Source organism: Haliotis cracherodii, unplaced genomic scaffold (assembly GCF_022045235.1).
Source record: "Haliotis cracherodii isolate W230 unplaced genomic scaffold, xgHalCrac1.p SCAF_18, whole genome shotgun sequence".
In the NCBI taxonomy this organism is placed as follows: domain Eukaryota; kingdom Metazoa; phylum Mollusca; class Gastropoda; order Lepetellida; family Haliotidae; genus Haliotis; species Haliotis cracherodii.
This window is the reverse complement of record NW_027266273.1, coordinates 19,046,697-19,074,549: the sequence shown is the minus strand read 5'-3', so window position 1 is coordinate 19,074,549 and position 27,853 is coordinate 19,046,697. Positions and strand designations below refer to the sequence as shown.

General features: G+C 43.7%; 1 protein-coding gene across 1 annotated transcript in view; it reads right to left on the bottom strand.

Annotated features, from left to right (window-relative positions):
* Window positions 1-237: 237 nt before the first annotated feature.
* LOC139465525 (proton-coupled zinc antiporter SLC30A2-like) overlaps window positions 238-27,853 on the bottom strand; it is a 42,692-nt gene continuing 15,076 nt past the window's right edge. Inside the window, exons 3-8 of the mRNA XM_071247245.1 lie at window positions 12,813-12,959; window positions 11,441-11,597; window positions 9,335-9,641; window positions 8,641-8,752; window positions 6,728-6,862; window positions 238-982 (exon numbers count right to left, since the gene is read on the bottom strand). Coding sequence (XP_071103346.1) covers window positions 834-982; window positions 6,728-6,862; window positions 8,641-8,752; window positions 9,335-9,641; window positions 11,441-11,597; window positions 12,813-12,959 — 1,007 coding nt within the window. The 3' untranslated portion in view covers window positions 238-833. The remainder of the gene's footprint in view (window positions 983-6,727; window positions 6,863-8,640; window positions 8,753-9,334; window positions 9,642-11,440; window positions 11,598-12,812; window positions 12,960-27,853) is intronic.

Sequence of the window (27,853 nt, the reverse complement as noted above, 5' to 3'; positions counted from 1 at the left end):
AGACTTGGTCACAAGGTCCATGTGTTCCTGTGAACATTCCTGACAGGAGCTGTTGCAGCATTAGACTTGGTCACAAGGTCCTTGTGGTCTGTGAGCATTCCTGACAGGAGCTGTTGCAGCATTAGACTTGGTCACAAGGTCCTTGTGGTCCTGTGAGCATTCCTGACAGGAGCTGTTGCAAAATAAGACTTGGTCACAAGGTCCATGTGGTCCTGTGAACATTCCTGACAGGAGCTGTTGCAGCATTAGACTTGGTCACAAGGTCCTTGTGGTCATGTGAGCATTCCTGACAGGAGCTGTTGCAGCATTAGACTTGGTCACAAGGTCCTTGTGTTCCTGTAAACATTCCTGACAGGAGCTGTTGGAGCTGCTGCAGCATTAGACTTGGTCACAAGGTCCTTGTGTTCCTGTGAACATTCCTGACAGGAGCTGTTGCAGCATTAGACTTGGTCACAAGGTCCTTGTGGTCATGTGAGCATTCCTGACAGGAGCTGTTTTAGCATTAGACTTGGTCACAAGGTCCTTGTGTTCCTGTGAACATTCCTGACAGGAGCTGTTGCAGCATTAGACTTGGTCACAAGGTTCTTGTGGTCTGTGAACATTCCTGACAGGAGCTGTTGCAGCATTAGACTTGGTCACAAGGTCCTTGTGGTCCTGGGCTCAGTACACTGGATGTCCCCTGTTTCCATGTTGTTGAGGATACTGTCTGCTGAAGCAGCCACTACCAACATGACTACAAGTACTACAAGCAGAGTGATGTAAAAAATACTTTCCTTCGATATCGTTATAGAAATATAGACTCTTTGGTTAATACTTTCTACCGGTATGAGACCCTATTTCTTGGGCTCCTGGCACTGTTCACAGGAAGACATGATCTCTCTGTCGTACTTCTCCACCTGAATGGTCACATGATTGATGTTGTGATTTCTCTGCATCTTACTGGTCGCTGTAGACAGGACAATGGCGTGGTCTGTAGCATCACCTGTAACGAGCACAGTGCAGGTGAGCATTTGAGGAGGTGTTACTACTCACTTGGTAATATTCAAGCAATATCAAGGTGAGGTGAGGTGAAATGGGGTTTAACGTCGCGTCCAAGATTATTGCACTTATATAGCGACGTGCATACATGTGTGTGTGTGCGTGAGTGTGTGTGCGTGTGTGTGTGTGATACCATGCCGCAGTTTAACATGAATACCCCACTCAGACACAGTATACTGACTCCGAGCCAACAAGTCCTTGTTTTTGCCCCATAATGCCGAGCGCCAGACAGGGTAACAACAAGTGCCATCTTTTAACGTGTGTGTGTGTGTGTGTGTGTGTGTGTCTGTGTCTGTGTGTGTGGCTGCTTGTACTAGCCCGGACTGATGCCGATTTATAGTGCTAGCTCACTGAGATACCATGCCGCAGTTTAACATGAATACCCCACTCAGACACAGTATACTGACTCCGAGCCGACAAGTCCTTGTTTTTGCCCCATAATGCCGAGCGCCAGACAGGGTAACAACAAGTACCATCTTTTAACGTCTTTTGGTATGACAATATATATATATATATATATATATATATATAATGGCTCGTAAAAAAATATCCAGAGGATGCATGCTGGACCACACATATTCAGCAGATATCATTATGTTTTCATAGTGGTCATCATACTAGCTGTCATAAGCAGACCTGAATAACATCTTTTGACTTTGCATGAAAGTCTCCAAGGCTGATGTGGACCCAATGAAGCAGAACAAGGTAGAATTTAGGGGAAATATACTCAGACAATTTCAAGTCACCCATAGCAAACCTGGTATTTAGATTACAAAATATAATCAAACAATTAAGAAAGACCATATATATAAATCACAGCCTTTAAAACAAGCATCACAGCATATATTTGTGTGTGTGTGCTGGCACTAGTCCAGGCTGATGCCGAGTTATGGTGATAGCCCACTGAGATACCATGCCGTTACACTAGACAGGGTAACAACAAGTACCATCTTTAAACGTCTTTCGATATGACGTGGCCGGGGAACAAACCCGGGTCCTTCCGCTCTCCAGGCGGACGCTCTACCACTAGACCACACAGGCTGTCTTGACCAAATTGGTTTCACACATTGTACCCATTGGAACTGGCGAGTGAATGTTTCAACTTATAACTTCTGTTGCAGTAGCATCTAACTAAGAGGGGCGGTGATCAAGTGTATTATATCTCCATTCCATAAGGATAAGTACCCTGGACCCGTTCACCACCGTAGCTTCGTTTTGGAAGTGATGTCACATCTTAATCTCTTCTTTCTCTTTCTTAGCACGGGGCGGTGGGGTAGCCTAGGGGTCCATGAGGGGGCAGTGGGGTAGCCTAGTGGTCCATGAGGGGGCGGCGGGGTAGCCTAGTGGTCAATGAGGGGTGGTGGGATAGCCTAGTGGTCCATGAGGGGGCGGCGGGGTAGCCTAGTGGTCCATGAGGGGTGGTGGGATAGCCTAGTGGTCCATGAGGGGTGGTGGGGTAGCCTAGGGGTCCATGAGGGGGCAGTGGGGCAGCCTAGTGGTCCATGAGGGGGCGGCGGGGTAGCCTAGTGGTCCATGAGGGGTGGTGGGATAGCCTAGTGGTCCATGAGGGGTGATGGGATAGCCTAGTGGTCCATGAGGGGGCGGTTGGGTAGCCTCGTGTTCCATGTGGGGCGGTAGGATAGCCTAGTGGTCCATGAGGAGTGATGGGGTAGCCTAGTGGTCCATGAGGGGGCGGTGAGGTATCCTCGTGGTCCATGACGGGTGGTGAGGTAGCCTAATGGTACATGAGGGGTGGTGGGGTAGCCCCGTAATCCATGAGGGTTGGTAAGGTAGCCTAGTGGTCCATGAGAGGTGGTGGGGTAGCCTAGTGGTCCATGAGGGGTGGTGGGGTAGCCCCGTAGTCCATGAGGGGTGGTAAGGTAGCCTAGTGGTCCATGAGGGGTGGTGGGGTAGCCCCGTAATACATAAGGGGTGGTGAGGTAGCCTATTGGTCCATGAGAGGTGGTGGGGTAGCCTAGTGGTCCATGAGGGGTGGTGGGGTAGCCCCGTAGTCCATGAGGGGTGGTAAGGTAGCCTAGTGGTCCATGAGAGGTGGTGGGGTAGCCTAGTGGTCCATGAGGGGTGGTGGGGTAGCCCCGTAATACATAAGGGGTGGTGAGGTAGCCTAGTGGTACATGAGGGGCGGTGGAGTAGCCTAGTGGTCCATGAGGGGTGGTGGGGGTAGCCCCGTAATACATGAGGGGTGGTGAGGTAGCCTAGTGGTACATGAGGGGTGGTGGGGTAGCCCCGTAGTCCATGAGGGGTGGTAAGGTAGCCTAGTGGTCCATGAGAGGTGGTGGGGTAGCCTAGTGGTCCATGAGGGGCGATGGGGTAGCCTAGTGGTCCATGATGGGCGGTGGAGTAGCCTAGTGGTCCATGAGGGGCGGTGGAGTAGCCTTGTGGGCCATGAGGGGCGGTGGGGTAGCCTAGTGGTCCATGAGGGGCGGTGGAGTAGCCTTGTGGGCCATGAGGGGCGGTGGGGTAGCCTAGTGGTGCATGATGGGGCGGTGGAGTAGCCTAGTGGGCCATGAGGGGGCGGTGGGGTAGCCTAGTGGTCCATGAGGGGCGGTGGAGTAGCCTTGTGGGCCATGAGGGGGCGGTGGAGTAGCCTTGTGGGCCATGAGGGGGCGGTGGGGTAGCCTAGTGGTCCATGAGGGGCGGTGGAGTAGCCTTGTGGGCCATGAGGGGCGGTGGGGTAGCCTAGTGGTGCATGATGGGGCGGTGGAGTAGCCTTGTGGGCCATGAGGGGGCGGTGGAGTAGCCTAGTGGTCCATGAGAGGTGGGGGAGTAGCCTTGTGGGCCATGAGGGGGCGGTGGAGTAGCCTTGTGGTCCATGAGAGGTGGTGGAGTAGCCTAGTGGTCCATGAGGGGGCGGTGGAGTAGCCTAGTGGTCCATGAGGGGGCGGTGGAGTAGCCTAGTGGTCCATGAGAGGTGGTGGAGTAGCCTTGTGGGCCATGAGGGGCGGTGGGGTAGCCTAGTGGTCCATGAGGGGTGGTGGAGTAGCCTTGTGGGCCATGAGGGGCGGTGGAGTAGCCTAGTGGTCTATGAGGGGTGGTGGAGTAGCCTAGTGGGCCATGAGGGGGCGGTGGAGTAGCCTATTGGTCCATGAGGGGCGGTGGAGTAGCCTAGTGGTCCATGAGAGGTGGTGGAGTAGCCTTGTGGGCCATGAGGGGGCGGTGGAGTAGCCTATTGGTCCATGAGGAGCGGTGGAGTAGCCTAGTGGTCCATGAGAGGTGGTGGAGTAGCCTAGTGGTCCATGAGAGGTGGTGGAGTAGCCTATTGGTCCATGAGGGGCGGTGGAGTAGCCTATTGGTCCATGAGGGGCGGTGGAGTAGCCTAGTGGTCCATGAGGGGTGGTGGAGTAGCCTCGTGGGCCATGAGGGGTGGTGGAGTAGCCTAGTGGTCCATGAGGGGGCGGTGGAGTAGCCTAGTGGTCCATGAGGGGTGGTGGGGTAGCCTAGTGGTCCATGAGGGGTGGTGGAGTAGCCTAGTGGTCCATGAGGGGTGGTGGAGTAGCCTAGTGGTCCATGAGGGGTGGTGGGGTAGCCTAGTGGTCCATGAGGGGCGGTGGAGTAGCCTAGTGGTCCATGAGGGGTGGTGGAGTAGCCTAGTGGTCCATGAGGGGGTGGTGGAGTAGCCTAGTGGTCCATGAGGGGTGGTGGGGTAGCCTAGTGGTCCATGAGAGGTGGTGGAGTAGCCTAGTAGTCCATGAGGGGTGGTGGAGTAGCCTAGTGGTCCATGAGGGGGGGTGGAGTAGCCTCGTGGGCCATGAGGGGTGGTGGAGTAGCCTAGTAGTCCATGAGGGGCGGTGGAGTAGCCTAGTGGTCCATGAGGGGTGGTGGGGTAGCCTCGTGGTCCATGAGAGGTGGTGGAGTAGCCTAGTAGTCCATGAGGGGTGGTGGAGTAGCCTAGTGGTCCATGAGGGGGGTGGAGTAGCCTAGTGGGCCATGAGGGGTGGTGGAGTAGCCTAGTGGTCCATGAGGGGTGGTGGAGTAGCCTAGTGGGCCATGAGGGGTGGTGGAGTAGCCTAGTGGTCCATGAGGGGTGGTGGAGTAGCCTAGTGGTCCATGAGGGGTGGTGGGGTAGCCTAGTGGTCCATGAGGGGTGGTGGAGTAGCCTAGTGGGCCATGAGGGGCGGTGGAGTAGCCTAGTGGTCCATGAGGGGTGGTGGAGTAGCCTAGTGGGCCATGAGGGGCGGTGGAGTAGCCTAGTGGGCCATGAGGGGTGGTGGGGTAGCCTAGTGGTCCATGAGGGGTGGTGGGGTAGCCTAGTGGTCCATGAGGGGTGGTGGAGTAGCTTAGTGGTCCATGAGGGGGCGGTGGAGTAGCCTAGTGGGCCATGAGGGGGCGGTGGAGTAGCCTAGTGGTCCAGGAGGGGTGGTGGAGTAGCCTAGTAGGCCATGAGGGGCGGTGGAGTAGCCTAGTGGGCCATGAGGGGGCGGTGGAGTAGCCTAGTGGGCCATGAGGGGGCGGTGGAGTAGCCTAGTGGTCCAGGAGGGGGCGGTGGAGTAGCCTAGTGGTCCAGGAGGGGCGGTGGGGTAGCCTAGTGGTCCATGAGGGGCGGTGGAGTAGCCTAGTGGGCCATGAGGGGGCGGTGGGGTAGCTTAGTGGTCCATGAGGGGGCGGTGGGGTAGCCTCGTGGTCCATGAGGGGCGGTGGAGTAGCCTAGTGGTCCATGAGGGGGTGGTGGAGTAGCCTAGTGGGCCATGAGGGGGTGGTGGAGTAGCCTAGTGGGCCATGAGGGGGCGGTGGGGTAGCCTAGTGGTCCACGAGGGGGCGGTGGGGTAGCCTAGTGGTCCACGAGGGGTGGTGGGGTAGCTTAGTGGTCCATGAGGGGGCGGTGGGGTAGCCTAGTGGTCCATGAGGGGCGGTGGAGTAGCCTAGTGGGCCATGAGGGGGCGGTGGGGTAGCCTAGTGGTGCACGAGGGGCGGTGGAGTAGCCTCGTGGTCCATGAGAGGTGGTGGGGTAGCCTAGTGGGCCATGAGGGGCGTTGGAGTAGCCTAGTGGGCCATGAGGGGGTGGTGGAGTAGCCTAGTGGGCCATGAGGGGGTGGTGGAGTAGCCTAGTGGTTCATGAGGGGTGGTGGAGTAGCCTAGTGGGCCATGAGGGGGTGGTGGAGTAGCCTCGTGGTCCAGGAGGGGGCGGTGGGGTAGCCTAGTGGTCCATGAGGGGCGGTGGAGTAGCCTAGTGGTCCATGAGGGGCGGTGGAGTAGCCTAGTGGTCCATGAGGGGGGGTGGAGTAGCCTAGTGGGCCATGAGGGGTGGTGGAGTAGCCTAGTAGTCCATGAGGGGCGGTGGAGTAGCCTAGTGGTCCATGAGGGGGTGGTGGAGTAGCCTAGTGGGCCATGAGGGGGCGGTGGAGTAGCCTCGTGGTCCAGGAGGCACCACATGGGTACAATGTGTGAAGCCCATTTCTGGTGTACCCCGCCATGATATTGCTGGAATATTGCTAAAAGCGGGGTAAAACCCAGGCCTTAAAACAAAGGCAGCAAATGTGCCCCTTTCCACAAAGTGATCACTGCACTAAGACGATTGTAACTCCCATACTTTAACATAGACTTATAACAGTCGTTACGATCGCTTTGGGTAACAGGCCCCAGGGTATTTATGATAACAGAATGGAGATAAAATACACTGGGGATAACAGAGGATGAGCTTTGAGTTTATCTCCAGAGATTTCCTCCTTACCAACTGCTAGATGGACAGACAGGGCATTCTTGTCAATGGTCAGGGACCATATATGGAGGCTGTGCACCATCTCAACGCCCTCGACTGAAAACAGTTCTTGCTTCAGAGATTCGTAGTTGACGTCTCTCGGAACTCCTACAATGACAAATGTGTACCATGAGTGTAAACACCATGTGCAGAATGAGCAAGCATGTGGCCTGGCCTTGACACATGGATGGAGTTACTCTTGTTTAAGGCTGACATAACTTGCTCAAATAACAATCTGGACCAGATACTCACATTGACATAATGAGCATCTATTTTTCAACTGGGATACCAAGACATGCTGTCTGTACAGATCTGGTCTCTATTCTTCCCTCTTCAATACTTCACATCATTCCCACGGGGAAATTAACACTTGAATCAAGACCGCTTACAGTATTAGTACTATTACTAGCCGGGAAATATCGGCACTTGAATCAAGACCGCTTACAGTATTACTAGCCGGGAGATATTGGCACTTGAATCAAGACCACTTACAGTATTACTAGCAGGGGGATATCAGCACTTGAATCAAGACTGCTTACAGTATTACTAGCAGGGCGATATCGGCACTTGAATCAAGACCGCTTACAGTATTTCTAGCCGGGAGATATCAGCACTTGAATCAAGACCACTTACAGTATTACTAGCCGGGAGATATTGGCACTTGAATCAAGACCGCTTACAGTATTACTAGCAGGGGGATATCAGCACTTGAATCAAGACTGCTTACAGTATTACTAGCAGGGCGATATCGGCACTTGAATCAAGACCGCTTACAGTATTACTAGCCGGGAGATATCAGCACTTGAATCAAGACCACTTACAGTATTACTAGCCGGGAGATATTGGCACTTGAATCAAGACCGCTTACAGTATTACTAGCAGGGGGATATCGGCACTTGAATCAAGACCATTTACAGTATTACTAGCAGGGGGCTATCGGCACTTGAATCAAGAGCGCTTACAGTATTACTAGCAGGTTATATCGGCACTTGAATCAAGACTGCTTACAGTATTACTTGCAGGGGGCTATTGACACTTGAATCAAGACCGCTTACAGTATTACTTGCAGGGGGATATCGGCACTTGAATCAAGACCGCTTACAGTATTACTAGCAGGGGGATATCGGCACTTGAATCAAGACCACTTACAGTATTACTAGCAGGGGGATATCGGCACTTGAATCAAGACTGCTTACAGTATTACTAGCAGGGGGATATCAGCACTTGAATCAAGACTGCTTACAGTATTACTAGCAGGGCGATATCGGAACTTGAATCAAGACCGCTTACAGTATTACTAGCCGGGAGATATCAGCACTTGAATCAAGACCACTTACAGTATTACTAGCCGGGAGATATTGGCACTTGAATCAAGATCGCCTACAGAATGACTGGCAGGGGGATATCAGCACTTGAATCAAGATCGCCTACAGTATGACTGGCAGGGGGATATTGGCACTTGAATCAAGATCGCTTACAGTATTACTAGCAGGGGGATATCAGCACTTGAATCAAGATCGCTTACAGTATGACTGGCAGGGGGATATTGGCACTTGAATCAAGACTGCTTATAGTATTACTAGCAGAGGGATATCGGCACTTGAATCAAGACCGTCTACAGTATTACTAGCATGGGGATTTCGGCACTTGAATCAAGATCGCCTACAGTGTTACTAGCAGAGGGATTTCGGCACTTGAATCAAGACCGCCTACAGTATTACTAGCAGAGGGATATCGGCACATGAATCAAGACCGCCTACAGTATTACTAGCATGGGGATTTCGGCACTTGAATCAAGATCGCCTACAGTATTACTAGCAGGGGGATATCGGCACTTGAATCAAGATCGCCTACAGTATTAATAGCAGGGGATATCAGCAGCTCACCTTCCATCATTACCAGCAGTGTGTCGCGCAGCACGGCTATCGTGGTGATCAGCACCAACAGAGAAAACAGGAAGGTACAGATGGGATCTGCCAGACGGAACCGGTCATCTGACTGAAATGACGCAATGAGAAACCGGATGGTATTCAAAGTTGAGCATGTACAGGTATAAGCATAGGAACACATAAGGTATTCAAATCCTTACTTCTTAAAATACTGGTTTATATCATTATATATTCATGTGAAAACATGTTCAGTATAACATGCAGGTTGTCCTGAGAAATCTATCAGCATTATCAGTTTTTTCATTTAAGCAGAAGACAAGGGCAGGTAACTCTAACTTTTCAAAGATATGAAATATCTCTATTCATGAGTCACAACCTTTAGTTTGTAAGTAAGACAACGTACAACTTTATGGATAACAACTTCTGGTTTATTGCATATAGCGGCGTTTCAAGCTGGAGTGACAACAACCAAGTGATGAGAGGTATATGCATCATATAGTTGTATTCAGAGTACCAAACTGGAGAACAGTAAGCAGTGTCGGCCAAAAACCATAATATTAAATTCTATCAAGCCTAACAGCAAAGACACATTTAATGGAAGGCTGTGCTTCACAAGCTAAGTTCCCCCTTTATCTTGCTTTCACACCTTCCTACTATGGATGTACATAATACTGACGTATCCATCACTTACCGTAAATTTTATTATTAATGCAGCAACAAAGACTCCAAGACTTTGTATAATATCTCCCACCACATGAATAAAAGCCGCACGCACATTAATGTTTTTATGTCGATGATTGGGTTCATGAAACTCATGACTATCTTCGTGCTCATCGACCTCTGTGGAGTCATCCAAAACCTGATGTAGAGGCTGGTACTCGCTTCGGTTCCGTTGGGTCATGTGACCATGGCCTGACCCGTGGGAATGATTGTGGCCGAAACTGCGGTGAGCTGAGCCAAATTTGCAACATCTCTCTGAGTGGAGCACAAAACCCATTCTGGAAAAAATATGCGAAATGTGTGTCATATATGTGTTACGTCCGTCTTATCATACTATCATTGACATATTTACACCCTCCTCTTTTTCCCAAGGTACAGAGAAATGGCTACACTGACTTGGAGCATGGGTGGCTATGCCGTCTCAGGTGTTGCAATTCGCTGTGCAGAGTTGCGCCCTTTAGGAGTGCCAGACACCTATCATAATGAGTTTGAATCACAAATTCATCCTGATCATGTTTCAAGATTAGAATGCTCAAGGGTTTCACCAGAGTGGTAAACGTTGAAGACTTGCATCCCTCCAGGCTTCCCGCCTACATGAATCTGAGACTCTGTGACATAACTATACTAACATTCCAAGCGGAGTCAAACGAACTTGCTCACTTTACACTGCTTCTTATACATGAGTATTGAAGAAAACATTTGTTTGTTTGTTTGTTTGTTGTTTAATGCTACACCCAGCAATATTACAGCTATATGACGGCTGTCTGTAAATAATCAAGTCTGGACCAGACAATCCAGTGATTGACATCATGAGCATTGATCCATGCAGTTGGGATACAATGACATGCATCAACCACGTCAGCGAGCCTGACCAAACGAAACCGTAAGTCGTCTCTTACGACAAGCAGAGTCACCAGTTATGGCAAGTATGGGTCGCTGAAGACCTTTTCTAACCCGGATCTTCACAGGTCAGAAAACATTTGAGTTCAGTCAGTGACCAATTATAACACTGCTTATGTTAAGAGTAACACAAACAGGTGCCAAATAAAGGTTTTCTTAAATAAATAAAAATGATGCAATATGAACTGTATTCTTTGAGACATCTGATATAGTCTGCAAGAAAAATTTGTACTAAATGCGTAATTTTTTTACAGCAAATCAGAAGCGTGATTTGTATTCAAGAAAAATCCCCTACCCCTCTGTTAAAATCAAATGGTTGCGCCATTAGTCAAAGAAGCACCCTACAAATATTATCATCATACCTCCACGTCAGATTGATGAGATCGGATTTGTCCATGTGATCTTGATAAAATACTGTGTAACCCACCTTGGAGGGGAAAAACCATGATAAATTTCTCAGCGGGGGAATAAATCTCTTATACCATGCTACAAGCAAATCAGGCTGCATGTGGATTTCTGAGAGACAAAATAAATCCCTGATTCCACCACGCTTTAAAGCAAAAAGCCACATGCTTTCAGAGTCAGTTGAAATCACATGACATAACACAAGTTAACCTCTATCAATTTTGAATTTGAATTCTTTTGCAATGTCATTATAACATGTCGGTGAGATAAATTCGTTGTAGCAGGATCACTCAGGGTCCATAAGGTTTTATACGTCCCTCGTTAAAACGACGCATGTACCCCTCATTATCCTGCTCCAACTTATATTCTTAGTGGCCCATCAGGAGTCTGGCTTTGGCTAACTTTGCCAGTCGGCCTTGCTTCATTAGACATATCAGTAAACTGTGAACGTATTGAATATGATCTTGTATTCCAATACGACAGCACTCTGCATTAAGAGCTCATGACACCTCCACAGGAAGTCATACCAGGTGAACAAGGAGCTCAGTCTAAATAAGGGATGGGGGTGTTCTTGAGCCCATCAAATGTCAGCTTTCTAAAAGGATTTGGCTTTATTTCTTTAAATTTGGAAGCTGTACCAGTGAAAGTGGGATTAGAAAGTCCACGTCTGAGGTGTCCTAAGACCTTCACGCAAAGAGGTATCCCATCATAGTAAAGATCAAATTTTATCAGATTAGATGCTTCCTGGAGTAATTGTGTGGGAAAGACTCACATCAGATTGAAAACAACGCCAATGGTTGCAGTAATCAGCATTTCGTCTGCTTTCACATCCTTATAGTGTTCGTGTATAATTCTCTCCACAGCCATGTAGCACAAGACTCCAGACACCAGCCAGATGATGAACACACTGAAGAGAGCTCCCAACACCTCTGTAACAGAAACATGTGGGTTCATCAACAGGCTCACAAGGAGTTTTTATATTCTCCACCATATGATCTAAAGAGGTACATGATGGGGCAACGGGTCATAAAAAAGTTTGGCAAGATTTCCAACATAATAGAAGACCCCGGATGAAAAAAAAGGAAAAGAAAAAAAAAAGGGGGGGGGGGGGGGGGGGTCCCAAAGCCACAAAATGGGGGTCCCAGAGAAATTTTAACACATTAAGGATATTTGTATTTATTTTACCAAGACCATGCTTAGCTCATTAGGTGACCTGAGAAAGTTGATATTTTCATGAGTGGCACAGCTTTACTCCTAATATTTTATTACATAGGTAACATCACATATAATCTTTCCTGGAAAATCATGAAGCACTTGGCTGTGTATTTTATTTGTGAAATGATTATGAATGGAAATTAATTTCAAGTGGTACCAAATTTTGAAACAGCATTCTTTCCTAAACATGCATAGAAATTTTCTGCATCTCAATGGATGCAATTCAGGATTTTTAGTGTGTACACTTTACATATTTATGCATCCTGGATGCAAGATGTTGTCTGGTAAATCCCTGAGTGCGCATCATAGTGCGATTCTATTCTGAATCTCCAAAGGTGTGGTTGGTTGGTTGGTTGGTTGGTTGGTTGGTTGGTGTGTTGTTTAACGCCGCTCTCAGCAATATTCCAGCTATATGACGACGGTCTGTAAATAATCGAGTCTGGACCAGACAATCCAGTGATTGATATCATGAGCATCGATCCACGCAATTGGGATCGATGACATGCATCAACCAAGTCAGCGAGCCTGACCACCCGATCCCGTTAGTCGCCTTTTACGACAAGCTTAGTCGCCTTTTACGGCAAGCATGGGTTGCTGAAGACCTATTCTACCCCGAATCTTCACGGGTCTAAAGGTGTGGTTGTCCGGCCGACCATTTGATATTGGGGTATGTGTGTTGTGTTGGGACTTTGTATCAGGATTAGATACAGCTTCAGCTACAAAGTCATATATTTAAAAGTATGGGCTTGAATTTTTTTCAAAGACAATCACCTTACAACAGTGTAAATTTTGTGCCAATTTCTTTCTTCTTTTTAACAGTCTGAAGAATAAATTTTTTTTCAAGAATTTTTAAGACATTTTTTGGGGGAAAAAATCCCAGGCCCATCCCCAGAATATCAAATGGTCGGTCACTAAGCGGAGAAGCTGACCAGCCCGATGGTAGCCGAAGGACATCTTCTTGGTGGCCGGTTTGGTGGACAGGTAGATAGCCAGGAGGCTGATGATGAAGCTGATGAGGTCGCTGCCAAGGTGAAGGACATCGGTGAAGAGGGCAAGGCTGTTGGAGAGGGCACCACCTAGAAACAAAAAATATTTTATAAGAAGAAATTGAGATTTACATTAGTTATGTCTTCAAGAAGCTGTGGTATGAATGAAGACAGCTGACTTAAGGATAAAGCAACTTCTTATTCCGTGTCAACCCTGTCGTCGGAGGTTTAATTCCTTGTACAGACTCTAGTTGTATTAAAGCCACATCACCATGATCACGGCTGTAACCCGACTATGGAGAGTGTACGTCTGTCTGGACATTTTATAGTAATCGGCGTTCCAACATTTAATAGTAATCCGGATTCAAACATTTAATAGTAATCAGGGTTCCAACATTTAATAGTAATCTGGGTTCAAACATTTAATAGTAATCGGGGTTAATACACTAAAATACACTATTTTACACCAGAAGGGTTTATTTCTGATTTCATCTATATAAATTTCTTGAACGTGTTTACTGAAAATAACTCTACAATATAAATTATAAAACATTCTGACATTCTTGACATAAATCTGAAATCCCTGTCGTCATGAGCTTGTCATGTGATTCATTATACAGACAAGACTATTCAATGTAAGTAATTTATCTTCCATCAGTGTGAGTAATAATATAAAACACATGGGACATACATGTCAGATCTGAAAGATGGAAAACAATAACGTCCTATAGCAACCGGCCCTAAGGTGTTTTCTCGACTACCTCACATTGTCCCAGCACCACACACAATATACACATCTGGACAGGGTTAAAGGGCAAGGTCATCGACAGTTCTGGGTGTTTGTTAATCATGCAAGAACTAATTTCCAAGTTTCATGTCACAAAAATACTTCACACACGATTCAGTTCTCAAACCAAAACAAAAGAGCTCTGCACAGCTCGGAGATGTAGCGATACTCTTTGATGTGTACAGCTCTATAGACATGCACCTCACTGTTGCAGTTGTAGTAGCATATCTATATAATTTTGCAAAACAATATGTAAAGCTCACGAAAGGCATGCATTAGGCCTGTCTGAACGGGTTATATTACATGATCCAAGAGCAAGCAGAAGATGAAATACAATATACATGTAGTTGTTCTCTGACCTATACTAATAATGCAAGCGGTAGGTAGTCTAGTGGTAAAGTGTTCGCTTGGCATGCCGAAGACCCGGGTTCAATTCCACACATTGGTACGATGTGTGAAGCCCATTTCTGGTGTACTCCGCCGTGATATTGCTAAAATATTGCTAAAAGCGGCGTAAAACCATACTCACTCACTCACTAATAATGCAAGCATCCTCAAGTTCTAATACAAAACATCAAAGCCAGCGATTAACCAGTCTCCATTATCTGGCAAAACAGATTCCATTGGGCGTAAAAGGCAACATAGCAGTGAAAATTATATGAATGGATCACTGAAAATCAGTGATGACACCAGGTGTTCGCGAAAGGGTATGTCCTGCACTACCATATTCAACAAATGTTTAACTATAACAGCTCAGGGAAAAACTAAACTCTAAACTCTACACATGGGGGTAGAGTAAACTTGATTTCAATTATAAAGTAAGTAGTGTTTACCAGTATTTATTGTCCTGGTGGATACGAGTCATACTAACATCGCAAGGGCTCCAGATCATGTTTTGAGCCATTGAGAATGTTACGTATTTACTCACATGCTATCATTGAAACTGGGTATTGATAGTTTTCTTTGGGTCCCCTTCCGACTGTGGATGGTGTCTTTTGGGTATTCTTCCACCACCATGCATGATGTATTTTTAAACCATTTTGTCAAAAATGCTGACTTCTAATTTGCATCTGCGTGCTGCAAACGTGCAACATGTTGCATAAACTCACAACACTGTTATAATCACTAATTAACAATGTAGAGATGTAGAGCCTTGTTTTAAAACATTACTCACTGCACAGGGTAAGTATTTGTGTGATGCCGTCATTTCATCAATAACTAAAGATCGGTAAAGAAACATAGCTACACGATACAAAAAGGATACACTGGGAAAATACGCAGTGTTGCTATGCTATTGTATTTATGACATTTTTCTTGTGTATTTGAACGCAATTAACTCAAAATTTATTGGGTAATGGTGATTTATATTCCATTTATGACGTAAATACGCAGGAATCTGGAACTCTACACAGCCCATATATATCAGTTATTACATGGCAGACGATATATCATTTGTCCACATGACACACAGATCTAATATAAGCCAGCAGCTGTGCCTAACAACTTTGAGTATTTAATACCATTCATTAATTTCACAATATCCCTGGCACAGATTTAAAATGACCTGTCTAATGTCGGGAAGTACTAGGGTCAACTTTTCCAAACTCCGTTGTTATATCTGTTAGTGGCAGTTTAGAAGCTGTAACAATGAAGACAGAGTTGAATCAGGGATGTGACTTGCTTCAGGGAGAGGCCAGCATCTGTACCGAAATATCGCGTTAAGAGACTATCGCGCAGTCAACTCTATCTTCACAGTTGTGTTAGACTACAGCACAAGAAGAATCTTGCATTTGAGTTGCTTCATATATTATTACTTTGAGACTAAAATCAATATTCACACAATCCGAAGTTCCACGTATCTTTTGAAAATAGCTACATATGATATTGACCTCATTTGATGAATATCTAAGATAAACTACCTGATGTAAAGCTGGGTATCAGGACACATTCTCCAAATGGTCGCGAGAACTGGGTTGTATTACATGATGCAAAAAGCAGAGAAGCAGAAGACGGCAGGCAGAAAAATCTATCTCTCAAAACGTTGTTCATCCTACAGATCTAGCAGGTTCGAGCTGTCCCTGAATGTCCTCTGTATACATACTTTATCTTGTTTAACACTGAGGCGCTGTACCACTTGAACCACCTAAGCCAACTTTACCTACAAATATTGTCGTCAGTCTCAGGGGCAGTCTTAGACTTAAAGATGAAATTTTATGTTAGACTAACATTATCTCATAGATCATGTAGACTGACATAAATGCTCCCCAGTTTAGGACAAAATTTGGTACGAGGTAAGTCAAAATATGAATATAGTCATTTTCATGACTCCAGACCTGGTAAATTAATCCCTTGAGACTACAGTCATCAAGTTTCAAACACATTGTTGTAGCCCCTATACAAAGAAAACACATCCTGGCAGTGAGTGATTGTAATCCACAAATGCTAAGCCTGAGTAGTCACACGCATGCTATCATGGCCATCAGTCTCATTCTATACCGATTGATTTATTTGGTTTAAATATAGTTCCCCATCTTTGGGTCCCGTCCACTGGGTATTTTAGAATCAATCAGCAGACCTTTCCAAAACATCGTTCTGTCGCGACAATAAATTTTCCAAGTCCTTTGATGGGATTCGAACCACAGACCTTCTGATCAGAGGTCGGATGCAACAGTGGTAGGCGTCACTTTCAGTAAGTGCAACAACAGTAAGCTTCACCTTCAGTAAGTGCAACAACGGTAAGCTTCACCTTCAGTAAGTGCAACAACGGTAAGCTTCACCTTCAGTAAGTGCATCAACGGTAAGCTTCACCTTCAGTAAGGGCAACAACGGTAAGCTACACCTTCAGTAAGTGCAACAACGGTAAGCTTCACCTTCAGTAAGTGCAATAACGGTAAGCTACACCTTCAGTAAGTGCAACAATGGTAAGCTTCACCTTCAGTAAGTGCAACAACGGTAAGCTTCACCTTCAGTAAGTGCAACAACGGTAAGCTTCACCTTCAGTAAGTGCAACAATGGTAAGCTTCACCTTCAGTAAGTGTTACTATGGCAAGTGTCACCTTCTGTAAATGTAATTGCAGTAGGTGCTACCTACTAAGTGTCAAAAGATCCAATAAACCATATAATATTACTATTATACATGTAAAGATACCACTCCTACTCCATCCTTTAGTTCTAAAACCCATCCCACAAAGCAATCTAAGGGCTAAGATGATCGTAACTCCTATATTCTAACATAGGCTTACGATAATGCTGAGATCGTTTTGTGAAACAGGACCCTACTAGGGTTCGCTATCCTAAAAATCCTCAGCACTCGATGCTTGCTGTGTCAACATAAAAGAAGATGGTGTGGTCGTCACATTGTACGACCTTGAATACATTCCCAGAGCAGTGTGGATGGATGCTCATGCTATCAACCACCCACAATCCTGGCTGCGATGTATGTAGAATATCTCGGACATTACATTAGGGAAGTTGGTCACTCTTGTTAATATTTAAAACAACCATCATTTATCTTCGATTATTTAGCATTGAAATATGTGTAACAACATCACGACAACCCAAGTACAACGGGTCTAAATAGCACTGATTTAATCGGTTCCCATCATTAGTGTCGGATAAAGCTGATTGTCGGATTAACGAGACTTGACTGTATTCCCTAGGCTCCCACACAGGCTTTTTGAGCACTCTGCAACAGCTATTACACACTGGTGGCCTATGCCCTATTGTTTTGTCTATTCTGAGTTGCCTGTTTAAATATTATCATTTCGTCATCTGTATCTTTTGGGTTGGGCCACGATGTCACCACAAATGGTACAACAATCCATTTCCATTGTATCAACACACATGAAAATGCAAACCTAAATACATGCTCCACTTGAGCAGCAGTGACATTGTTTGACATGTTGTATATTGTGTGAACAATGTGTCAGTATTTCAATGTCTGTCACATGTCTGTTTAGAGTACCAGGGTTGCTGGGCCTGATCTGTGGGCTGACTGCACCTCCACATACACAATAGGGAAGCACCTGTCAGGGGTTTATAGAAACCTGCACAGAGTCTGATATTCGGACCCAAGTAGGCAGAAAATGTCATTAAAAATTCCAAATGTGAATCATAAATTTCCCAATACTTGTCATAACAAGAAACTAATTTTCTGGCTTTGTAGAGTGACATTGTACTTCAATGATAACTGAACCAACAAAGAGGAATAGGTTATAATACTTAGTTTAATATTATTGCATTGAATGCATCATCAAAATACAATTTAAAATACCTCTGAATTTAAGAAAATAAGTACCCAATTTTGAACAAAATACCAATTTTTTCCCTCTATTGATTGCCCAGGGAACATAGTTTACAATCCAAGATAAATCCCTAATGGTCTGCAATAGGGCTGGGACGAGTCAAAATTTACTACCCGGGTACCCATCCTGCTATTACCCGCCCCGCCCCGGGTACCCGCTGTAGGTCTCAAGAGATAGCTACAAACTGTCCGACTGGGTAAAGTTTGACTGTAGCACTGGCAAAATGTACTCAGATACACGTGTAAAACATACTGGTCCAATCTCATTAAAATCAGATCTTTGTACTCGCTACAGCTAAACAAAGATCTAAGGACATCCCATAAGGAGTCACGTCACGACCTTTCATCCGACCAATCAGAGTGTCGCTTAACAGATCATGAAAGTGACAGTCGGAATCTGTTTTCTAATCATGCAACCACGAAATATTTAACATGGGGTATTCCGAACGACAGTTACGGGTTTTATGATTATATCCATACAATCAAGGCCATCTATAAGCCATTCCAGAGTGTTCTTCTTATCAGTTTGAATTTTTTTAATCGAGAATACGTCAAAATATGTTTTGAAGCGTAGTCGCCAGTTTGAAACTAGTGTCGTAAAGCTCGAGAAAGCTGCCTTCTGATTGGATAATGTAGATTTCTTGTCAGTCATTTCATTGGTTGGTCAAAGTTCGTGCAAGGTCGGTCTGACGTGACCCGTAATGGGAGGTCCTCAGATCTTTGTTTAGCGGTAGCGAGAAATAAGATCTGATTTTAATGAGATTGGAACTGGTCATGCATACACTGAAGTTGACTGCATGAAGTTTTATCTGTTTTTCAAAAATATATAAGTCAGAAAGAACGCATGCCTAGTCAGAAAAAAATGGGAACATTAGTGACTTGTAGTGTGACCACTGCGTTTTAGATAGGTTTCGTCATTAAACAATATATCCTGTGACTACGGGGCCGGGTAGTCCTGTGGGTACCCGGGTCCTACTCAGCACCCACCCAACCCGGGTACCCGAGTTACCCATCCCAGCCCTACATGAGACTGTGGAACATTTTCAGTTTCCTGGAAGGAATCAGACAAAGTCCCTATACACAAGAAAGGGGACACAAATGGCCGAGTACCCGAGTTACCCTTCCCAGCCCTAGTCTGCAACAATTCCATGTCATCTATATACCCAGTGTACAATGTGTGTCAGGCCACTTCACAACACACAAAAACAGTGTCACCGCGCTGTGGCTCACCAGAGACTGACTGACAGTCAGCTGAATGTCATGCAGTGAAACATTAAAACACACCAAGTAAGGAATGTGTGGTTGCATAATGTGGTCGGGTTGAAGTGACAGAACAGCGTTATTAATCTCAGTCTCATATTCTTATCATTCGGGAACAAATATAACAGTACAGTATCAATGCATTTGCTGAAGCCGTTTCGGAGATGGAGGCATTTTTATCTGAACATTGTCAACAATGGCCAAAGTGAGTGCAGACTGGTGCATCAAGGAAATTGATAAACAACATCAAATTTGTCAGCTTGATCACTGCAATATTCGACCTATTATTTCTTTCATTTTAATATGTTTTTTCAAAAATATTGCCAGTGAATGAACTCCAGCATCGTGCTACATATGCTATTAATATACCAATATATCCACCGTCAGCTTCTTTGTATCTGAGAAGATGGTGATTTAACATAACAAATTACATTTCCCACAATTGCAGAATATTTTATCGTTCATTAAAACAACTAATATTTTGAGTTCCATGTTTCAATGCAAGTCATATTATGCTCCTCCAATGTCTTCAAGTTTGTACTGTTATGAGTATATTTTCATATTACTGTCATGATCAAATATTAACTGTGTGATGCTACACATATCATAGTTTTAGATTCCTAAACCTTAAGGTTTCTAAGAAGAAGATTTATTTAAAGACTTGCCAACTGTACATTTTTTTTAAATGGAATTTTTTGTTCTGAATTTGCTCATTTTTCTATCCCACTGATAAACCAATAGCATATTGCACCAAACTGATATTTTCTAAACAACAACCCACTATCAATAGTTTAATACCAATGTTTAAAAAACAAATATGATTTTTTGGCAGAACCCTGTTTAAACTATCCATCCAATATAAACATTTCTCAGACTTTCCTCGCCCTGACATCTACCAGTCAAATGATGAACTATCATACACATTATTGTTGGAGGGAAGAGAGGTTACTGACCAGGACCCACTTGCACAAAGCGAACTTAGCACTAAGATGATCGTAACTCCCATACTTTAACATACGCTTACAATAGTCTTAGAGCTAAGATCGTTTTGTGCAAGTTGGCCCTGAACCCTTTGCTGATCCGCTGTGTTTGTCACTCTTCTGACAAATGTGTACTTTAACCAGAATCTAAATGGAAAAGGACTGGCACAGGCGGAGGCAGAAGGCACTTCAGTTGGTTCTATCAGTGTCCTCTTAATTTCCTGTGACATAAACGATGTATAAATTCAAGACATGTCGAATTGCGACAGTTATGTGGCTGTCAATGTTTCACAGCCATCACACCATGGTCAGTTTGTCATGAAATTTGGAAGCAAATACATATTTGTGACACTAACTGATTGTACTGACATTGCAGACAATAACACTTCAAAGTATAAACAGTGTTTACGTACAGCATATAGATGTTTGTTACAGTTGAGACTTTGAAGCCTAATGTAGTATTTATAGATGCCTGTAAATATATATAAGAGAGATAGGGTGTAAGCCAAGTTCACTCAACTTGAGATTGAGAATATGAATTATGATGCAAAATGAAATATTTTTTTCAGTACACCAAGGATTTGTCTAGCAATGTTGACAGATATTGTGTTACATATATTCTTTTGGTCTTGATAGTAATTGTTTTCTCCACTCCTCGGTGCCGTAAACTGCAGTAGGTACTACCAACATGAATAATGCTCTTTAAATATGGTAAAGTCGCAAAAGTACATCAAAAGAGAGTTGAGATGATGTTACGGAATGTTCCATTTTGTACCAGGCTCTCATAGCCTTGCCTTTATCAAGACAAATGTCAGATATAAAGGGTCCATTTTTAGCAGATATCTATTGTCTCTTCATCAAAAATAAAAGAACTTTTGTGTTGAACAAATTGACCTTAAGTTTCCAGTCTGTAGTACAAATATTGAAGATTGCTTAAGCTCTGTTGAATTACCATTGCAGGTTTTGACAATACAAGCAGATCATCTACAAATAATAGATGGCTAAACGACAGTGTCTTAGTCTTTTACATCACTCACACAGATGTTGAAAAGGGTTGGACTGCACAATCATCCTTGCTTGACACCAGCATGGGATTTGACAGGGTAAGAGTGTGTGAGTTGGGTTTAACGCCGCTTTTAACAGTATTCCCGTTATATCACGGCGTGTCAGCCTAATGTGGGAGAAAAGCCCAAAGTGATGCAGGTCTCAGACGTTTCCCACTTCGGTGAAACCCACGAGCACGGGTATGGTGCTGACTAACCTAGAAACATAATCGGGGCGAACCAGGATTTTAACACACAATCATAGGTTTCTGGCGTGCCCAAGGGACGCAACTCTGCACAGCGAATCACAGCGTCTTAGACGACTGGGACACCTGTGCCCCCTGACAGGGTTTGAGGCACCATTTGTTGTTCAGACCAGAGAGAGACTCGATATCTGGGTGCAAGTTCCTTATGAACATTTTACCAGTGACGTTTTGTTGGTAAAGCTTGTAACGATGACCATTTCTCCAAACAGTGTCAAAAGCTTGGCATGGGTCTTACAAGCAACTGGACACTATCATCTTCAAGGATCTAAATTTATAGATAAGATCTGGAGTTCAGTGATCAACACGAAAACATGATCTGACTTTGGTCGAAGGCAATGTCGTAGTCCATATAGGCAACTGACGTGGAATTGGTGATGGACAAGAAGACCTTGGAGAGACAACTTCCCAAGCCTTAGTCTAATACTCTGTGGTTGTGAACGCCATTTGTGTCTCCTTACTTGTGTATAGGGACTTTGTCTGATTCCTTCCAGGAAACTGAAAATGTGCCACAGTCTCATGTAGGGCTGGGATGGGTAACTCGGGTACCCGGGTTGGGTGGGTACTGAGTACGACCCGGGTACCCACACAACTACCGGGACCTGTGGTTAGTCACATGATATATTGTTTATTGACAAACATTATCCATAACTCTATAGTTACACTACAAGTTACTAATTTTCGCATTTCTTTCTGAATATGCACCATTCCTTCTGACTTTTCATATGGTCACGAGATCTTTTAATACATGTATCTAAATACATTTTGCCAGGGCTATGGTAAACATGGTGAAAAAATTCCCCATCGGACATCTTGTCCCTATCTTTTGAGACCTACAGTGGGTACCCGGGTAGGGTTGGGTAATAAGGTGGTGGGTACCAAGGTAGAATATTTGGACTTGTTCCAGACCTAGTCTGATGTATTATTGAATAATGGGTAGTGATCAATCCGAATATGCAATATTTTGATTATTTCATTTTGTATCATATCAGGTCCAGCAGACTTTTGTTTTAGCTTTGTGACTTTGCACTAGTGAAATGCTGAAGTCGACATATTAAACATGGGAGCCAAAACATCCTGAACATAGTTTGTTGTTGACCCTGAATTTGATAGGATGCATAGATGCATAGATAGATGCATAGCAGTATTGCTTAAAGCTACAGCTGTGTTGCAGGCTCTGCTCACACATTACACCATGTTTATTGTGTTACACCAGCCGACCTGTGGTCCAGTAGAAAACTATATACACTTGAATTGCTTTGTATCCCTGTAAAAAATCTGAAAATCAAATGAAAAAAGTGTGGCCTAAAAACGTTATGAAAGACATAAAACCAGCCATGACATCAAAAGGAATGGGGTAATGTTTTTGGTACTTCACTACATTTGATGATAAGGCTAGTGCTCCATTAAGATTGGTGCAACATTAGTCAAATTACATTTACACAACAGGAGAATGTTGGAATCTAAGGACTAAGTTATAGGTTAGATAGGGCCATCCATTTCTCTATTACCTCTTTTTTATGAAGTACGATTTCATCATTTCTTATGGGTTTTTTATAACTAAATGTATAGTTTCAATATCGATATTTGTGTTGGAATAGTTTGGTTCCTCGTGAACAAAACACCACGAAAATATATTGTCCTTACCCACAGCTAATTCTCACCAAGTGAACCGAGTTACAATAAACTAGTGCTAAGCATAGCAGAGTTATGCCCCCTTTTCTTTGTACGTGTGTAACCTCTCTGTCGCCTTTTGACGTCATAGAGAAAAATCAGTTTTCGTCATTTACGGCAAGCTATTTGGCATTGAATGTATGTCATTATACATACGCATATAACTCTATTTGATATATAGTTATGTCGTTCAGATATAAGGTGGTGTTTTGTTCCCTCATAAGTTTCTGTAAGGCTTCTAAATAAAAAAAATCGTCGCACAGTACTTTTATCGGTGTACGATAAAAATTGGAGAAATTTACTGTTTTTCAATGCAGAATAAATTGTCGGACAACACTTAGAAGTGTCTTTTTTTTAAAACTAGTTTAATATTTGCAGTTAAATTTACACAATCAAATAGGTAATTTAATATTCTCCACCTCTGCGTAATTTTATAGCCAGAGGTAGATCCAGCGCCGCGTGAGCGCAATTCTTGCACAACCTTCACTTTTCCGATCTTAGGAAAATATGCGTCAGAAAAAAACCTCGGCATCCAGAGGGTTAAGTGAATCCAGATGCTTTGAAAACTTTGTTTGAAAATACTGAAAATCTGGATGAAAATCTAATAATAAATAGGGATCATGTATTTTGGCCTAAACAAATTTATTAAAGCTGTGGTTTTATCTGAAAACCATAAAACAAAGTGACGCCAATGCATTCCTACAGAGACAGGGTTGCTTACAAGCAGGCCCACGTTCCAATGGATTAACCTGACTGTACAACAGCTGTCATAGAAATATTGAACAGCTGTAATCATATTAATAAAATCAGCAAGGACTAATATGGTAATCCATTAATGGTTTGCCATAAAGACGCAATAGAGTAATAAAACATGTTCAAATAGTATTGTTAAAGAAACGCACAGCAAGCACTGCACATGTGAGTTGAATGCCTCTGTCCAACCACTAGCCTGGGACTGTTAACAGAACAGATATCTTTTGCAGAAACTGATAATGCTTATATTGTATTGCTTGAGTATATATATATATCATGCAACAAACTTTATTTTACTCTGTATTCAAATAATTTCATCATAAATAGTCTCACAATAAATAGTCTCACAATGTGCTCTAACCTCCTAGAAATGTATAACATGCAAAGGTCTTTCATATGCCTCTATCTGTATCACAATCATAAAAGTATTCTGCAATGCTTATGCTTGTGACCCATGAATATCCGGGGTAGAATTATGAGGTCTTCGGCAACCCATGCCTTCCGTAAAAGGCAACATTGTTTGTCATAAGGGGCGACTAACAGGATAGGGTGGTCAGTCTTACTGACTTGGTTGATGCATGTCATTGTATCCCAATTGTGCGGATTGATGCTCATGATGTCAAAGACCAGTATGGACTCAATTATTTACAGACCACCGTAACATAGCTGGAATATTGCTGAGTGTTGCGTTAAACAACAAACAAACAAACAAACAAAATGTCCTATAATTTATTAATGTGTCCCCAAAACAAGCCAGACTACAGGACGGGTAAACCGAAACTTTGCATGTCCTCACAAAAACTAACAAAGCCAGGTGACCTGACATTTTCCCACACATTCCATCCAGATCAGCAGAGGTCACATGTGCCCTAATCACCTATACAATCAGCAACACCTTGTTTGACCTGCGCTGTCATCAGCCTTTGTTACTCAAAGAGAGGAAAATGGCAGCAAGGAACTGTAGCTCACCGATATATGGGGTTAACGGTTTAAAATGTCAACGAAAACAGACACTTAAAAAAGTTGCTGTCCACAATGATATTCAAACCTTTTCTTCACAAATACTCAGACGACTAAAATCTTACACAAAAATCTAACGATCTGAACCAACATGTCATCGTAACAAGAAACATTCATGCCAAAGTTCAGCTCGCTCACCTTTTTGACAACTTAAACATTATAAAGAGCATGGTCAAAATATAAAATATTGCCCAAAAAGAGACACATGTGTTTAAACTTAACAGATACCAAATTTCATTTCATTCTGTCGCAGATAGGATTCAAACCTTTGGAACAAATTGGGATGTCATCATTGGTGCGTGAAATTTCAGATTCATTGGTCTTGTTGTTTCTAAGATTATCTTTACAGTGTGAGGAATATTATATAAGACAATTTAGGAGCATGGTCAAAATGTAAAGTTTAAAAAAAAGGTCAAAATTATAAAAATTCGCAAAGAAAAGAACACATGTGTTGAGCCCAACAACTATGTACTAACTACACGTGTACCAAGTTTCATTCCATTATTAGCAAGAATGGATGAGTAATGGCCAAAAGAGGTTTCAGATGGCAATATGCATGATATGATCAAAATTTTATACATCGCCAAAAACATAAACGGAATGACACATGTACTAAATCTAATTCCATTTTTGATATACATGACTTAGTAATGGCCAAAAATACATTGTTCAATATGGCTCCTTTGCATCGGAAACTAATTTTTAATAAATATGGCTGATAAAAGAACTAGTCGACCTAGTTTTTTCTTATCTGAGTGCACAATTATCCTGGGATGGAGTATCTGCTTATCAGACCTGCAGGGCATGAAATGTCAACAGGTAATTAGCATGATTACTTTAATCTTGTATAATCTAAAATGTGTTACGGTTTTAATATTGTGGATAAAACCATGTTTATCTACAATCCACATGGCTATCATATTACTTTTAAAAATGAAGACATTTATGTTTAAATAATAAGGCACATCACATTTCAAGGACAAGGGGTTATGGCAGACACGTTCCAGCGATCAAGATCACCATGCAGCCACATCACCAACCACTGGACTGACCTATCTGCATGGAAAATTACTGTTTTATTTTTCACATGGCTGTCTGGTGTCATAACATTTTGAGTAAATGACTTTGGGATATTGCACTGTGTGATGCCAATTACAATTACAAAACAGGAATCTGGTAAAATATGTACTTACCACACTTACAACTACCCTGGTTACCATGGTTACATCATGGCCAATGATTGCATCAGTGAACCCTTGTCAAGCATGCTTATAAAGACAAAAGGCAGTATAAAATATGCTTACATTGTCCTAATTAAGCATGTTAAGTATACAAATATTCAGATAAGCCTATTCAGCCTTATTATGATAATGATATAAACAGCCAAGCATGCAATGATAAACACAATTTTGGCTGTTCTTTTAATATGTTCCTTTCCCTAATTGTTGTGCATTATGTTGTGTCATCGTTTCAGTATGAGCATTTGAAAATACATACATTACATATGTCAACATTTACATCATGTATATATATTGAAAATACAGTGATAAAAACTTGAACTTGAAATAAATACAAATCATCCAATTGGTAAAGCTCGTGGGTCTGAAGTTGACAAACTCAGCTCAGAGACATAACATGATGTGGGCAAACTCACAAGGAACGCAACTCTGCACAGCAAATTGTGGTGACTTAGACAACTCCCCCCCCCCCCCCTCCTCCCATACACACAATGAATAAGCCAGGGTGGGTGGGTGGAGTCAGGTAGCATCACACACTCCTCTGGGCCGTCGGGTAGCCTAGTGGTAAGAGCGTTAGCTCGTCACACCTAAGAACCAGGTTCGATTCCTGACATGGGTACAATGTGTGAAGCCCATTTCTGCATGGTGTACCCTGCCTTGATATTGCTGGAATATTGCTGAAAGCGGCATAAACCTCTCTCACTCACGGGAGGGGATGGGGGATACCTGTCCCTGTGGGGGATACCTGTTGAGCCTTCAATGTAGCAGACGGACATGTTGAGGGAGAACCTGTGACTTGACTCCCCGAAATATAACATATACTACTCAAAGAAAGTTAAAGAACACACGACTCTTTCAAATTACTATAGTGAATCTGTCAAGGCATGTTCTTAACTTCTTTTGAGTAGTACATAACCAACAGTAACACTTGTCTAAATACATCCTATAGCTGGTGTGGCCCTAGGCAGTTCCACTGTAAGTCCACACCGATTACACAACAGATTACTGATTACTGCTAACTATCTCCCCATGAATAGTGTGAGTGAGAGGCTAAATGAGAGATTGCCCTGAATCAGGTTATATCAGGTCAATTTGCCCTAGCCATTTCAAATTGCTTAAGGGTAACCTAACTTATCTTCCTATTGGGAGGGGGGGGGGGGGGGCTTTATGTCAATCACAGCATTCAAAGACAATGATAGTGAAATCTCAACCATTTTCAAACTGGTCCTCACATGCAATATGTCAATCATTGACTGCAATTGACAAAATACTGAAATCGTAACCGATTATGTGGGTTGATGTCCTTCCCTGTGTGAAGATTCCGGGGTAGAATAGGTCTTAGCAACCCATGCTTGCCGTAAAATGCGACTAACGGGATCGGGTGGTCAGGCTCGCTGACTTGGTTGATGCATGTCATCAATCTCAATTGCGTGGATCGATGCTCATGATATCAATCACTGGATTGTCTTGTCCAGATTCGATTATTTACAAACCGCCGTCATATAGCTGGTGTTAAACACCAAACCAACCAACTAACCTTCCCCGTTTCAACCAGCATTAGTACACTCTTTGAGAAGGAGAGAGTTATCTCACAGTCATAAACCTATCACCGTATCACCCTATATAACATTAGGTTCCTGACAACCTCGGTTAAACATTGTAA